Source organism: Lathyrus oleraceus, chromosome 5, assembly GCF_024323335.1.
Source record: "Lathyrus oleraceus cultivar Zhongwan6 chromosome 5, CAAS_Psat_ZW6_1.0, whole genome shotgun sequence".
Classification (NCBI taxonomy): Eukaryota; Viridiplantae; Streptophyta; class Magnoliopsida; order Fabales; family Fabaceae; genus Lathyrus; species Lathyrus oleraceus.
Window position 1 is genome coordinate 186,929,664 of NC_066583.1, and position 17,257 is coordinate 186,946,920.

Below are 17,257 nucleotides of genomic sequence, written 5' to 3' on the forward strand. Positions count from 1 at the left end.
CATACTCATCAAAAACTTTAAAGTGATAGGTGTGTGAGTTCTCTTACTTATAAATGATCAAATCTTCATATTTTTAACCAATATGACACTTATCCATACTACTCATACTTGTAATTCTTTTTCAACATTGTCTCTCAAATATGAGTCTATCCACAATAGGACCACCTCCTACCTTGTAGGGAATTTTGATACAAGTAAGTCGTTCTCTTCACTCGAACCGAAGACTCATGATATCACTATTGGGGACGAGTCACCTCCTATCTAGTAGGAAATTTTGATATAAGTAAGTTATTCCCTTCACTCGAACCAAAGGCTCATGATACCATTATTCGAGCTATTAAGGGGGGTCAACAAGAGGGGGCATTTTTACTTTAAAGTTTTTCTTTAAGAGCAACACACATTTGTGAGACACTATATAGTCACTAAAAATTTTAAAGTGATAGGTGTGCGGATTATTCCACTTATAAATGCTTAAATCTTCACATTATTAATCAATGTGAGACTTTTTCATACTACTCATACTAGTAATTTTTTTCAACAAACATTAGTAGCAACGACGCTTCTAAAAAAATATACTTATAATAGTGTCTAAAATTGACATTGACTTTTGTGACTATATTTTATTTGTTTATGTTTTAAAATTATTATAAATTTATCATGTTCCCGAGATCTACATGCACATAATTAAAATTTATTATTCAATTCACTTTTATATAAACATAAATCAATTATCTTAAATTCAATTTTATTAAAATCAATTTTTCGAAATTCAATTCCTTTCAAATTAATTATGTGAATCTAGAGAGTGACTGCAATCTTCTTTAAGGAGATGTACATAGTAGTACTATTACAAAATGGTGTTGCATTATTTGAGTGCTAGAAGTATCCGAGGTACATCAAATCAAGTTTAAATATTTTACCGTTCACTCCCAAACAGAAACACAAACATTTCAGTGACATATTAATCAACAACATCAGACGTATTTATGAATCACAATTACAACGCCCTTTTTTAACTCATGCATGTATACTACCCTCCACTTGCACTCCTCGTAATAAATCATTATAAGACAAAATCACTAACTACCTCAAATTAAGTTTATATATATATATATTTTATATATAGTACTTGTATTGTGTATATATATTTATATTTTTTTTATTACTCCTTTAGCACTACTATCACTATATAAAACTTACAAAAACCCTTCTCTTTCTCCATTCTATCTCTCTCTCTCTTTTATTACTTTTCTGTATTCTGTCTCTGCTCTGCTGCTTCTGCATATTGCATTCAGATACCTACCCTTTTCCAATGGATGAGAGCTTATATGATATATTTGAAGACAGAACAGACGACGATCTTTTTGCCATTTTGGAGAGTCTAGAAAACTTCACTGATTTTCCTCTCATCAACAACAACAACCACCCTGAAACTGTTATTACTCCGAAAGAGAACGATTCAACTTCCACCTCAAGATTACTGTCTCAGAAATCAGTCTCTTCTCAACAAGATTCTGAAACTGAAGTTGAAACTGAACACAAAAACAAGAGACAGAAACTCACACCGTCTTTGTTGCAGGAGCAGATCATTAACAGTGATGGACAACAAAGGGTTTCTCACATTACCGTCGAACGTAACCGAAGAAAGCAGATGAATGAACACTTATCCGTTCTAAGGTCACTCATGCCTTGCTTTTATGTCAAAAGGGTAAGCATTTTTGTTTTGTTTATATTTTATATCATATCAGAGTCGTCTCAGGTTTTTTATCTCTATGCAGTAGTCTGCCTTATACGCGTTTATTTCCCTTATATTTTTACACTCTTTTTTAACTAGGGAGATCAAGCATCAATAATCGGAGGCGTAGTCGATTACATCAACGAGTTGCAACAACTACTCCAAGCACTCGAAGCGAAGAAACAAAGAAAAGTATACAACGAAGTCCTAAGTCCGAGATTAGTTTCATCGAGTCCACGGCCTTCGCCGCTAAGTCCGAGAAAACCACCATTGAGTCCAAGACTAAACCTACCCATTAGTCCAAGAACTCCGCAACCAAGTAGCCCTTACAAGCCAAGATTGCAACAAAGCTACAACAATATTTTGCTTTCACCTCTTGACCCATCTCCTACTACTTCATCCGCTTCATCTGTGAATGATAATATCAATGAACTTGTTGCGAATTCTAAGTCTCATATTGCTGACGTGGAGGTGAAGTTTTCAGGTCCTCATGTTCTTTTGAAAACGGTTTCTCAGAGAATTCCAGGACAAGCTTTGAAGATTATATCTGCACTTGAAAATCTTGCACTTGAAATTCTTCATGTTAACATTAATAGTACTTCTGATGATACCATGTTGAACTCCTTCACTATCAAGGTACGTTTTTTCTTGAATATTCAAATGCATGTATAGTGTAATCAGTTTTTTATTTCCTTTTCTTTTTATACTTTAATATAGTTTTTTTTTTAACAAAAATAAAGATAAATTATTTCTGGAATTTTTTATGACATGAATAATGTAAAAATCATTTTTTATATTTAATGTCTGACTCACTAACGGAAGGAATCTAGGAATAATTGAAGAAAATATATTTTAAAAATTATTTAATGATTAAAAGTGACATTATATAACATGGAAAAATCTCTTAAATAATTCTATTGACAATATTATTAAATTGGACATCAGGGTTGAATCTTAGACTTATGTGTTAGTTGAATTTTTAGTAATTATTATTGTTTTCTTAGTGAAAAATAAAAATAAATTATTTCTAAAACTTGTTTATCACATTAAGAAAAAAATCATTTCTTATATTTTATATTTAATGTCTGACAGACATAAGACACAAATATCTTTAAAAATATAATAATCCAAAAAAATATATAAATATAAATAAAGATAAATATTATTTCAAGACAAATACTAACACTAACACTTTATAATAATTAAGCAATTTTTGTTTAACTTATTTTCATTCTTTATAATTTAATAATAAAAATTATATATCAGACTATATTACTTATTTTTTTATTGGTAAAATTAATTATCTTAAGAATTGTATCTATTAAATTAAAAATAACAAAATAATTGGAAAAAAAATATTCAAAAGATCGTTTAATAATTAAAAGTACGATGCTATAAGTGAAAATTCTCATAAATAAGAATATACATTTCTATGGTAATAAATCCCAGTAGTTTAACGGATAAAATGAAAAAAATCAATATTATTAAATATAATGGGTGGTAAAACGGATGCGTCTCGTGAATATACCCGATTTATCTTGTAGGACAGGTCAAAGATTTAAACCCTCACTCGTAAAGTCCAGATGTGTTTTTTCCATGAGCTTTTATGGGAACGGTATTTATATATATTTTTGTATTTTTAGACTTAAAAGATGCAGTGTCTGCAGACCTTTTCCATCCCGCCGTAACTATTTTACGGGACGTGCATAGATTTTAGACTCACATCTTCAACTATGTCAGTCCCGTATTTTCAAACTTTTGTAGGGTGGATCTAAATGGGGCAAATATGTTCGTTTACTACCCTTAAGTGTAAGTATTACACGCGGGTTTTTAGCTATAAAGCCCCAAACACAACAACGACATCGAAACAGCGATATCAATAATAATTTTTAAAAAATTAATTAATTAAAGTAATCACAAATATTGATATAGATGTTGGTGTTCAACGCGGATACAGACACATACATATCGTTTTCAGAAGTGTCGATATTACGTAGTTTTTAGTAACTATTTTCAGTTCCTCTCTCTCTATCTATATATATATATATATATATATATATATATATATATATATATATATATATATATATATATATATATATATATATATATATTGTGAATACTAAATATGTAAAAGGATAATGGTTAAAAACTTGATGATGTGTGAAAGTACTAACTGCGCCTTTCTGGTATAGAAAGATTCATGCATACAGACAATTTGTCTTCATTTGGTGAAAAGACATGTCTATTATTATTGATTACTATTATCTGATTAAAAGAAGCTTATGATTGACTAGTAACAAATACATTTTGGTGTATAGATTGGAATTGAATGCCAACTGAGTGCAGAAGAATTGGCTCAACAAATCCAGCAAACATTCTGCTAAAAATGCCTATGTCTAGAGGACACTCCTTAACCAAACATCACTCTCTCTCTTTGTTATTGCTTTATGTAACGCTGTATGTACGTATAACTGTACAAGTAACAGAGTACGTGAAAAACTCATTTAATTTACAAGCATCTCATCATCATTTTTTTTCTCTTGTCTTTTAACTACAGCATAGCAAGTTAGTCATCACTAGTATAAGTTAGCTAGTACTAGTACTAGTATACAGGGACTGTCTTGTAATTCCACATGTTTTATCTTTTTTCTATTTCTCATATTTAAACTCAGTTGTTACATCAAATTACCTAGTACCTAGTGTTCTCACTACATTACTCAACAATCTGCTCTAGTTTTGTTGAAATACTACAAATTACCTAATAGACAGGCTATGAATTCCAACTATTTAAAATTTAGATAAATCACATAAATTGAGTTATCATGTACTCCATCCACAACTTTACAATTTTAGAGATCATTACTCAAATGATAACTAATCAATCTAAATGGACAATCACATTTCAAAAATATTGTTTATTGACATCTCATTTTCTTCTTGTATTGTTTGTACTTACCATTTCTTTCACATCCCAACACAATAAATGGTTTTTTTTATTTCAATTAGGTTAGATTTTTAAATGACAATAGTAAATCTTAATACTCTGTCTCACCTCGAGCTCATGTCAACAACTCATCTCGTAAAGCAAATTTTCTCACAACCGTAAATTGTAGGTGTCAATCAATACGGTACCTAATTGGAGTACACTATCGATTTTTATATTTGTAAGAGAATCCATATTAGAATCAGCGCAAACCAAATTAAAAAGAACTACTTCAGTGAACATATATTTTCTATTCTACAATCTGAACGTGCATTATGGGCTTGTTTTTATTCGGATTGTAGAATTCAAAATTGCATAATATGCATGTTGGGACTTTAAAAAAACGCTAAAAATGCAATGGTGAATGTTTAGAATCTTATTTCATTTGCATTCGGAATCCATTTATGATTTGATTATCATTGTGTAAGTTTTAAGAAACTATTTGTTTGAGAGAAGTTACAAAAACATCTTATAATATTTTTTATAAATTATTTTTAACTTATAATTTTTCATAAGTTCTAGAAGATAGTTTATAAAAATAGTTTATAGTATGTATAAACACAATTTAACTTTATGTTCATCTTTTACTTCTGAAAAGAGATCCAATCTCATTACATAAATATCATATATAGGATTTCTCACCTTCTTGCGCGAGCTAGCTCTAAACCTCACAACAAACCTTAAAAGCCTATGACAGTCTTTAACCAGTCAGAGTTATCACATATTGTAGTTTTAGAAATTATAAGTGGCGTCCACTATGAGGTCCCGATAAAATTGACATGGGCCACCATTACTAGACCCAACCAGATTACTATCATCACGTTCAATTCCTCCATTCATCATGGTAAACAAGAAGGTAGTAACTTCGGTCAATACTGAATTTGACAGCGAGGAGAACGCATGGTAGAGATGTGAGCTGCCAATGATGATTTACACCGTCAGAATCAAACCTTGAAGGATAACGTCATACACATCCAACAACGTCAGCATGAAATTAATCCTCCAGAAGATGTTGAAATATCAGACCCTCATCCTCTCTCAGATAAAATATGGGAGTTTCGGTGCTGGAGAATTTTAAATCACATTCGTTGGCTAAGTTAGATGGGAATAAACGAACTATATGAGCTTATCGCCTCCATCAACACATAGATGGAAATAATTAGAGCTTATAATTTCCTAAAGTTCAAGCTCCTTTCTACCACCATTAGAGATTGGTAGATGGCCTTGTCTCGCCTCTCCATAATTAACTATAAAAAATTAGTGAAAAATCTAGTCCACTAGTTTGCAACAAGCGAACATGGATAGATTGTCGCCACCGGCCTTTTCGACATTCCTCGAGACCCCACTAAATCTCTAAGGGATTACCTTGTATGCTTCAATGAGGCGGTGATCAAATTCGTCCACCCCAACAAGGAAATCTTAGTAGGAGCATTCCAAAATGGGCTTAGGCGGGACATTTTAATGAATCAATCTCTTAGAGACCCGCATCTTCCTTAGTTAAGGTTATGACATGCGTGGAATTTTATATAAAGGGTGAGGAAAACACTGCCAAAAATAATACTAGGGATGTCAAAGAACACACCTCTGGTAATCCTGACAGCTCACAATAGTCACAAAAGAGTCATTACACATCGCCTATTAGTGACAAAACAACGTTCAAGCAAAGCAGAAAAATTGTAAAGAGCTTAACACCCCTGAACACTCTTTGTGAGCAAATATGGCGAGAAGTCATCCACATGCATGACATTTCATAACCTCCAGCTTCCAAATCGGATGTCATGGGGCCTGAGCCTAGCAGATGGTGCAAGTTCCACAAAGTCAAGAGACATCATATAAAAGAATGATATCAAATCAAGAAAGAGAAAAAGAGTATGACCCAAGAAGGTCACCTGAAGAAATATATCAAGGGAGACTCTGCGCAAAGGCTATGCGGATCTAGCTCTCAAGGGCAAGATGCTTATGGGAGCCCTTAGTCCAAAAATGGAAAGAAAAAAAAAGTCTAGTAGAGGGGGAAACAAAAAAGTTGTACGCCATACCCTTAATACTATCAAGAGAGGAAAAGGTCAGGCAGAATAAGATAAGGTACCTTATTATAGATGCACCTTCCTCATATAACATGATTGTATTTCGGCATGCTTTAAACTATCAAGAATCCTCCTTTTCTATATTATATATTTTCATGAAGTACCTATTACCAAATGAGAGAGTTGGGGATATCCAAGGAGATTAGGAGAATTCCAGGAAGTGTTACATCGAGAGCCTAAAGCTGATGAAGACTTAGAACATGGGCGTGAACATTGTAGGTTTAAAGTTTGGAGCCAAGCCACAAGAGAAAACTTCTAATGTTGAAGACATGACCACTTCACTCCATGAAATCACAAAGGCAGCTGAAGAAGATCTTTGTTAAAGGTTTTTAATTGTTTAGGCATTGAGCCATGTTTAGCTTTTTTCATTTACTATTTTTGTTTATTTAGAAGAGTTACAATATTTGTCACTTGTAAGGTTAAATTCATGACATTCTTTCTTTGGTGGGGGGCATTATTTTCCCCTGCAATATCAACGTGGTGCAAGGGTTTTTAATGAGGCTCATTTCCTTACTATATAAGTTGAGAATATTGTTGTTTTATTTACATGAAACCGAAGAGCGAAAGATATCTTATCGCAGTCGCCTATTAAGGCGGCCATATATAATGGATCCTCACAAAGGAATCATTTCCATCCTTTTGAGGAAATTACACATGCAGGAATCCTTACTTCCCCTCGAGGTGATCACAAATGATGAATCATCAAGCAGGAATATGTGTCGCCCATGTGGCAACATTATTAGCCTCAAACAAGAATCCTTGTTCTCCAAGATAACATCAAGGCCAAAGCATGTTCGAATGACATTCAAAGACAACTCACACAAAGACAATAATAACAAAAATATGCAATAGAATATAAAGGAAGCCTTCGAGGGAAGAATTCACCATTACATAAAAGAGAGTCGCCAAGGGTGTTATTACATGATTAATTCGCAAAAGGGCCAAAATGAAATAGGAAAAAACCTCCGGCTCATTGGACCCCTTCGAGAACCCATCTTTCCTTAGAAGCATCCTCTAGATAGTTGTGTAACACCTTAAAAAACCCCAAGCACATTTTATAACATAATTAGAGTATACTTTCCACCAAAGGGTGTCACACATTCTCAGCATAAACATTTTTCATCATTTAACATGTTGCAACAGAATTTAAAAAATTTAGTAACATCTTTTCATGGTCTTATAATATAAATTTATTTAATCAAAATAAAAAAATAAGTTCAATAACAACTCAACAATAAGCGGAATAAAATAAACAACGGCCACATCCCAGTGTTACACTATCAGAGTGATACCAAGTACTAGACAATAAGCATAAAGTGATAAATGAAGAAGGCATGATCCATCTTCCATACAATAGCATCTAAGGCTTCTTAGTCTTTACCTGAGTATCTGCAAACATTGGCGTAAAGCCACAACAACAAGCAAATAGGGGCAAGAATACAATTCAAAATATGATAACAATGGAAAGTACAACAAGGATAGATAGCACACAAGTACTCTCAATGTTATAAAACTCAATCACACAACAATTAATCACGTAATACAATTTATGTATGCAATGAAATACTCGACTATACTCCAATGCATGTGGTGCCAAGTTTTGGAAGTTCAAAGTTATGTTACTGAGGTCATCCACTCATCAGGTTACATCTATAAACATGATTACACGTCCAGATCACGATGCTAGATCGAACACGTCATGATCACAAAATTAGATCACAACTTACCTATCTTTAATATATATGATGCATGCAATACAACTACCCACATATGCACAAAGGTATCACCACCATCCCCAATTTCACAACTTATAACTAGTTACAACACTAAACATGTTACTCGATAATGGTCACAACACTAAACCAATAACATCAACATCATTATTGTCAATATAAGATCATCACAATTTATAGGTCCCCTCTCTGAAATAACGCCATCAATTAAACAACATAATAATAATGCCAATCATAAGGCTATGTCGGTTACAATTTCAATTCAAATACGTAAACATATCAACCATTAGAACACAATCATAATACTTGATATATTTCTGAATAATCATTAATCATACACAAGAAATTAAACTCTTAGGGCATCACGAAGGATATAATTATGCGTTAGTTTTCCAATGTTATGAATCACGCCTCAAACGGAGTCATGAAACTTAAGCTATGATGAAAATAGTATTTTGAACAAAATTTGCCTTCATGATTCGAATCATACGTAATCTGTGACTCGAATCAAATCAGGAAGAGGCCACCCGGACGCTATGATTCGAATCAAATTTCACAATATAATCCCATTATTAGAATCAAATCAATCTGCAACATTTTTGTGCTAAATTTACACGAAAATTCCACTTTTAAGCCTAGTTTTTTCAACCTAAATCTATCCCAATCCAATTTTTAACATGAATTATCATAACATATCACTTATACCATTAAAATCAATATTAGAATCAATCAAACAACACTCAGTAATTCAACCAAATACATTAAGTAATGATAACACATAATAAAATCACAATAATCACATCATAGGTTATAGAGGTTTGCTCAACCATCTCTAACCTCAAGCTCCATCAATTGATAATGGGAAGGGTGAGAAGAAGGAAGAGGACATTCTCTGTCCCGTCAGAATGTTTTGTGTTTTTATAATAGTAATTCCACATGATTATGTGCTCATCGCGAGTCGGTGGTTCTACCAGGTTATCATTCTCGTCTAAATCCTTAATTATTGCATAAAGAGAAGGGAGAAGAAAAAATATTGAATCTGGTTGGTATATCAGACTTCTGAAAATTTTGGTAAACCAAAACGACACATCGAATATGTCAAAAATATCCGATAAAAATTTACACTGAACTTTTAAAAAATTTGATAAATTCTTTTTTTCTTTTGATCTGTACAAAAATCTAAAGAATTTTTTAAAAAAACTATCGGATTTTTTACATTCTACTTACTTTTTAATAAAAAAATTATACAAATCATAAATTTAAAAAAATAATAATAATAATAAAAGAGATATTTTTGACATTATTAAAATATATGTGTCAAGTAAATTTTTTAAGATTTTTTAATTGACATTCGCATAAAAAAAATATGATTGACCTCCATTTTTTTCATTCAATTGAAATGTACCTTCTTTTTTTTGTAATTACAGTAGTATTATATTAACATAAGCTTAACTAGGCCATGATGCTTCTTATATGGGTGATCCTTATGCTTGAGAAAAATTGGTCCACTCTTGTTAAGGGATATTCCTTCACACTGTTACACCTAGTCCCTTCTTACATATTTTTATTTCCTTTTTATTTGTCTTTTAAATAAATTATAATTTAATAGCATACATACTTATTAGGGATTATAGAATCAGCATTGCTATATGATTTGAACTGTTTTTTCATACAATGGAAAAAGCTAGATCACATGATAGTTAATTGTGAAGAAATAAACCATGAAAACTTTAGGCTAACGATGTTAATTGTAGATACCAAATTAGTGGAATAAATTTGTACCTAACATATTATTTTATAATTAATATTAATTTCATAAACTTAACAACATCAAGTGGCTGGAATAAATTTGTACCTAACATATTATTTTATAATTAATATTAATTTCATAAACTTAACAACATCAAGTGGCTGTAGTTTAGTGGTAAGAATTCCACGTTGTGGCCGTGGAGACCTGGGCTCGAATCCCAGCAGCCACACTGAATTTTTGTTTTTTTAAATCTAACACTCTGGATTTGCAACAATCTACAGGTTGAAATCGCTGTCTTATTTGAGGATTTTCCTAAACGTGCGGGTGCATGTTGATTCAACATCTCAAAATGGCTGGCTCCTATCAAAACTTGCATTGCCATTATAAAAGGAATTCCAATAGCCTCTTTCATTTTCATCACCCGAACATCTTTCTCCAACACAAGCCTTGTTTTTCTTTTCATTTCTCTCTCCTTTCTTTCTCTTCAAAAAATAATAGAGAAAGTAAAGGAGAGAGAAAAAAAAGCAAACAAACATAAATATGGCTGTTTCTGGTACTTCATTTAGGGTGGTTGTCTTCCTTTGCATAATTTATTCAACCCTTATGTATGTGGTTTCTTCACAATCTATTGCACCTGCTCCAGCTCCTACAAGCGATGGTAAATATTTTTTTTCAATTTTAATTATTTCATATAACAAATATCATATTCTCCTTTTTAATTTATTTTTTAATAAATATAAGTGAATAGTGCATATTGCTGATGAGTTGTTGTTTATAATTTGCAGGAACTACAATTGATCAAACGGTTGCATGTTTACTAATGCTTCTGGCTTTGGTGCTCACCTATATAATTCATTAATTTATTCATAAGAGATTTCTCATTTGCTTCTAATTCTAAGTTCATGGATGCCAACAGAGCTTTATTTTTTAGGCAAAGAGAAGCATTTATTCATGTCATAATTTACAGAGGAGGGTGAGATTTTATAATTGGGGAAATGTGTTGTGTGTAATTCTCTTTGTTTTTCCAATAAAAATCTCATTTTAACTTACCAGTTGTTCTATAGATTATTGTGTTTTGTTTCTGCAATAAAATTCATTCATTTCCTAGAGACAAACCAGATACTTCTAAAATCAATTGGAAACAAAAAAAATGATTTTTTTGCTCAAATCATTGATGTTAAAAAATTCTAAATATATAAATATTATAATATCATTTTGTACATCTAAAGTGCGATATTGACTTTCATTTACTTGGACACTATTTTTCTGAAGGAAGTCGTTATAAGTTTGTCACTTCAATTGAACAACTACAAAACACCCTGGAAATCTTTCAAGAAACCCCAAATTTAGCGCATTTTTCTTGATTCTTATAGCATTTGACTTATGTCACAAATTGAGGAAAGCGTTGGAAGAAAATAAACTGTAATTGAATGGAAATAGTAGTAGCAAGTGAAACTTCTAATTCATGCATTTCAAATTTGAGCCCAGAATAGTAGCTTAACAAAAAATCCATACAGAATCAACAATTCTAGCTTAACAATAAATCTATATAGAATCAACAATTCGGTTAATAACTTAATAGCCTCGTGTATACATAACCAAGTGTAGTGCTGATGTTTTCCAAATAACTAAAATTTTATTTAAAATTTGCTTTTGGGAAGAACCCCAATTGTAACAAAATTGAACTCTGCTGATCAAAGGCAGAGAAACCACAAAAAAAGTTCAAAAACCTATACTTGGAGGTTGTCCTATACTGGTTATTTTTTGTTATTTTTTCCTATGCATGAACGTTGGTTCATGAGTAGAAACGAACTGGAATAGCTTCCTTTCAACGGAAAAACTAGCTGCACAGTATCCATAGGTTCTCATCTAAAAAAAGCCGCTTTGGCAATAAGAAAGTATCCACAGTATTTGACATGGTCATGTTGTTACGTTCCGGTGATTTAAGACAAACTTTACAACTTCATAAAACGAAACCACGATTCCAACAGAGGGGCCAGCTCGACCAACTCGCGGACCAAAACCAGTAAAAAGTCCTTTCAAGCCTCCGTCTCTGAGAGATGGTAAAAAAATCAGATCAGATAGAGCATGTCAATAACCAGTTATATCGATATATTGATAGATTCTAACAATGTACACCCAGATAACATATTAATACGAGACGGAGAGAAGAAACAAACAAAGAGCTTAAAGCAAATCATCAATTATGATACATAGATGCAGCAGACCACAGAGATAAAAAGAAATGAGTGCACATGGCATCTAAACTCTGTCATAAAAACATGGATAAAGTCAAAACTTTCTAAATTTCAAATTATGGCATACCTCCAAATCTCGATCAGTGTCTGTCTTGTAGTCATCTTCAAAGCTCTGACATGATCCATCTGCAAAAACATTATGCAGAAAACATGACGAGAGTAAAACCAAATGCGCAGATGCATACATATAAAATGTGTCTCTAGTTCAAATGTAACAGTTAATCTGAAAAGAATGATAAGCTGCCACCTCTATTTTCCAGAAGGAAGAAAACCAAAGCAGAATGAGCCGAGTAAAATCCTCTACACCACCCCTACCTTCCCCTTTAAAGTTTGAATAAATAATACGCGAAATGTGACTGACTCAAAACCAAATGAAACAAACCTCTATCTGTCTTCGTGTTTTTGCAACATCTAGTGGACACGTAGCTCCAGCCGCTAGAGTTCCTGCAACAACACCAGCTGAAAAATTTGCACCAAGAACACTCAATATACCGGCATCATCGCCTCCAACCAAACTAATAAGTTTCCTTCTGGTCTGCAAAAGAAAAGTAGTTGACATAAGAAGATAATATTATTAAGAAAAACAACTCCTTATTCTTAGGACTTGGAAAGAAACTCACAGGCTCAAGCGTCGACCAACAAATTGCAGAGAATGGTACATCACGAGCAAGCTGTGCGCCCATGCCAGTCCACAGGGCACGATAACCTTGCACTGTAAGTAAATAACAACTATTACTAGATAATCTTGTATTGTTATACTGACAAATACGGCAGCTAGGTTAGTGCAATAATTGATTATCAAAAAAACCATGATCATTTTAGAATCAAACCAAACAGATCAGAAATGTAAATAATTCGACCACGCTACTTGCTTGACATACATACAGAAGAACTTTGCCATGAATAGCCACTATTAAGAGCTGTTTAAATTATCAGTTCATTAACAAGCTAAATCCAATTCCTAAAGATTATATTATGACATCAACAGTAAAACTGTATTGTGTTTGTTCAAAATTTAATAAATTAAACAAAAAGGGGGGAAAAACCAGTCAACTAAAAAAAATTATAAATTTATATACACTAAGTAAACTCCAAAGCATGCGGATGCAGACTCCTTTCAGTGTACATTTATATAATATCATGTGTTCTGTTGTCGCAAAAGCTGTGCACTTACAGCTGTTCGGTGAATTACTTGTGCGCTTGACATTAGAGACAACACCTAGCAAAGTCTTGTATACTCCAGGTGGCTTTTGCCCGATTTGAGTCTCTTTAAATGCCTACAAAAACCCAAGATCCAAACACCAGTAAGAATCCATATTGTGAATAGGAAATGTAGCTGGATAACATAATATGACAACATGGCTTTTCAAAAACCCACTGATTAGGAAGAAATAAAAAATGAAAAACACCATTGCCACGCCAAATTAAATCCACAGCAATACCAACTTGATCACCAGTTGAATAAAGAAAAAATCAAACCACGTGAACTACAGTAAATAGAAGTAGAACAGAGATAACTCTGAGGGACAAACAAGTAAAGGTAAAACTCAAAACATTATCCGGCCACAATGCAGTTCTTTAACTATAAGCCATGACCCATGACAAAGTCATAATCATAAGTTGAATATAATGCTGCCAATTGGAATTGACTTGTGATAAATCATGGCATCAATGACTTGGTACTTGTGAAATAAATAGGAAAAAAATAAACCATGCACTCTCCAGATCAGTTGGGAGCAATTGTCAGGCTAAAATCCACTTTGAACTGCTGGTTAACTTGCGCAATTACAACATAGATTCAAAAAAGCATGGAAAATAACTGACTTGAACAACATGGTACTTCAAGAAGAAAAGAACATAATAGAGACTATCTTGATTAAATACCTGCATGCGAGTTTTGGCAAGTTCAATAGGATAACAAGTTGCACAAGCCAATGAGCGTGCCAACGAACCAGCCACTAAGGGTACATACGGAGTTGCGATGGGAGCATTTTTGGCTGTGTACTCCTCGAACCAGTTGCGAAATATGTCATAGCAAGGAAGGTAAATTCCAACCTGATTTAAGCATATAAAAGAATACGTTAGCCAATTCGCACGCTCTCATTATGCAATGTCTAGTACTTAGAACAGTAAAAACACAGTTAATTGGATTGTGAACCTACAGTCGGTACTGCAAGTGCGAGGCCTGCGTTGGTGCCTCTCCATAGCCTAGTAAATCCTTCCTGAAACAAATACCACTCTGGCATTGATTAACAATGTGCATGTATTAAACGCATATTATACAATACAAGTAAATGATTGTTTTAATCCATCCAATACCAATATTCTATAATATTAAACTACCAACCTGTTGTGTAACTTTATACATGACATCTAGTGTTCCTTTGTACCGAAAACAATCGGGAGGACATAGTGATACAGTGCCATGGAATCCAGCCCGGGTACATGATGGAGAACATCTTAAATCAGCAAACATCTGAAAAACAGTATTGGAAAGGTCAAACTATTTGCTAAATTAGCCTTCTAAAAGAATGGGATTTTCTTTCCGCATGTTAACATACAACTAGGTTGGCTTCAAAACGACGCAGAGTGTAATTTAACCATGCAAACTGTTAAAAACAATCCCAAATCACGGCTCTGTTTGGCCAGGCCAAACCATTAACTTATGAAAGATAGCTTATAGGATAAAAGCCCCTACAACTGTTTGTTTGGTAGTGGTCATTCTCTCACGAACTTGCAACATTTTTCACGAACTTACAATGATTGTTTAGATGCTACTTCAAGTTACGTTTGAACTTGTAATTTATAGTGTATCATTTTTCCCTCATTATCTTGCAACAACAACAACCAAACTTTATCCTACTAAGTGACGTTGACTATATGGATCAACTTATAGCTAATGTTCTATCCAGGACCATGTTTCTATCCAAATCATTAACTTTGAATTGTTCCTCAATAATTTCTCTTATAGTTTTTCTAGGTCTTCCTCTACCTCTAGTTGTTTGACTCTTCTTCATCTAATCTACTCTTGTTATCATTATCACAGAATCTACAAGTTTTTTGTCTACATGCCCAAACCTACAGGTCTTTTGTCTACATGCCCAAACCTACAGGTCTTTTGTCTACATGCCCAAACCACTTAAGTATTCTTCTACTATCTTTTCTACTATAGGTATTACCCCAAAACTCTCTAATATTGACATTTCTAATTCAATACTAATTAAATAAGATTATGTTATTCAATATTGTTTAGCTAGCTTGACCGCTAATTTTATTAAACACTTCGAATTTGATCAGCTAACTTATTCGCTACAAGTTCGTTTGCTATCAGCTAGCTTATCATATGTTATCAGTTACTTTATACAAATACAGTTGTTGAAGGCAATAAGAATTCTCTGATAAAAGACTTTCAAAATGGGTGAAAGGACACATACCATATTTGGGCCAAAACAAGACATTCTGCTGATCAAATTACTGAGTGGATGAGAATAAGCAACCCCTGCAGCTTGTGCTTGCAACCTTGTCTGATAAAATCCAGAAAAAAAATATAAAAAACGCCATAAAATTATTATATAAAGTAAGAGAATGAAAACCGCTAAAAAGGATGATTGAGTAATTGGCAGAAGAAAGAGCGGACCTTGGCAACATCAAGGGGGTTGACAATGACGGCGGAGAGAACAGCGGCGCCGGCGGCAGAGAAAGCGCGTTCAGGAATCCCTAAATTATCACTATTAGATGATTTCGACGGAGGAGAAGAGCGTTGTGTAGCGTTGGTTGGATTCATTGGAGTTTGTTCCGACGCCATCCATGGGTTTTGGATTCGGTCTGAATCCACCATTTGTGTTAAACGACCAAAATAAGCGATTAATTGGTTTAGCTTTTTTTAAGAGAGGAGAAAATGAAATAAATTGGGTTGGCGAATATGTGGGAGGGAAAATTAGAGAAAGAACGGCGAAGGGAGAAGCTAGAAGGAAAAGCTAACGTAAGTGCTTATGCCACGTTTGTTGACAAGTAGTGGTAGACGTTTTTTCCCGCGATGTAAAAACCCTAGATAGATGGATGCAGTGAAATCTAGAATCAATAAGCTTCTGATTTTTAAGACAAGGGTTTTACATACATATGAAAAATCTAAATATATGAAAACAAAAATCGGTTACATTTATATGAAAAATCTAAGTATTTAGTACCTTACACTAATATGCATCTATTTGTTTTTAAAATTAACATTATTCATCCGTTTATTGAAATTGTCTATTATTAAAATTATTTATTTGAATTATAACTTATAAAGTTAAAATGTGATTGATTGTGAGACCTTGATGTTGGAATTAAACCAAATTTTCGATATGGAAATTTATTAAATTTATGGAGAATTCCGAACCAATCTTGATGAATAAGAATCAATCATTTTTATTGATTATTTTTCTTATTCTTTATTCTTTATTTGCAAACCGATTATGTTACATGGTGATTATTGAGGAAGAAAAGGAAAAAAAATGAAAAAGAAAATAAATTAAGGTTTCAACGAGAAAATGAAGAAAAATTTTGCAACAAAACTTCTCTAGTTTCAAACTAAAATTTTATTCTTATTTTCTATGTAATTGCATTCACGTGTGCTTTACAAATAATATGGTACCTCCCTATTTATAGGCTGAGATTGATTGTCCACCAAACAATCTCCAACTACCCTAACTAACTCAACGAAAACAAA

At 32.9% G+C, this 17,257-nt stretch overlaps 2 protein-coding genes and 1 non-coding gene across 3 annotated transcripts; 2 read left to right on the forward strand and 1 right to left on the reverse strand.

The window, feature by feature from the left end:
* Positions 1 to 1,182: 1,182 nt before the first annotated feature.
* On the forward strand, positions 1,183 to 4,399 carry LOC127082238 (transcription factor SPEECHLESS). The gene is made up of 3 exons (XM_051022482.1): positions 1,183 to 1,708; positions 1,835 to 2,371; positions 4,057 to 4,399. The coding sequence occupies exons 1-3, from the start codon at positions 1,313 to 1,315 to the stop codon at positions 4,120 to 4,122; spliced, it is 999 nt and encodes a 332-aa protein (XP_050878439.1). The 5' UTR covers positions 1,183 to 1,312; the 3' UTR covers positions 4,123 to 4,399.
* Positions 4,400 to 10,445: 6,046 nt separating this feature from the next.
* On the forward strand, positions 10,446 to 10,517 carry TRNAH-GUG (transfer RNA histidin (anticodon GUG)). The gene has a single exon. It is a non-coding gene; the product is annotated as a tRNA-His (tRNA).
* A 1,283-nt stretch (positions 10,518 to 11,800) lies between these two features.
* Positions 11,801 to 16,597, reverse strand: LOC127082239 (mitochondrial carrier protein MTM1). Its single transcript, XM_051022483.1, has 10 exons — positions 16,184 to 16,597; positions 15,981 to 16,070; positions 14,894 to 15,022; positions 14,709 to 14,768; positions 14,431 to 14,601; positions 13,721 to 13,823; positions 13,167 to 13,258; positions 12,929 to 13,081; positions 12,614 to 12,672; positions 11,801 to 12,341 (listed from the first exon to the last, which is right to left on the reverse strand). Exons 1-10 carry the CDS (start codon positions 16,382 to 16,384, stop codon positions 12,209 to 12,211), a joined length of 1,191 nt encoding a protein of 396 aa, XP_050878440.1. The 5' UTR covers positions 16,385 to 16,597; the 3' UTR covers positions 11,801 to 12,208.
* Positions 16,598 to 17,257: the final 660 nt, after the last annotated feature.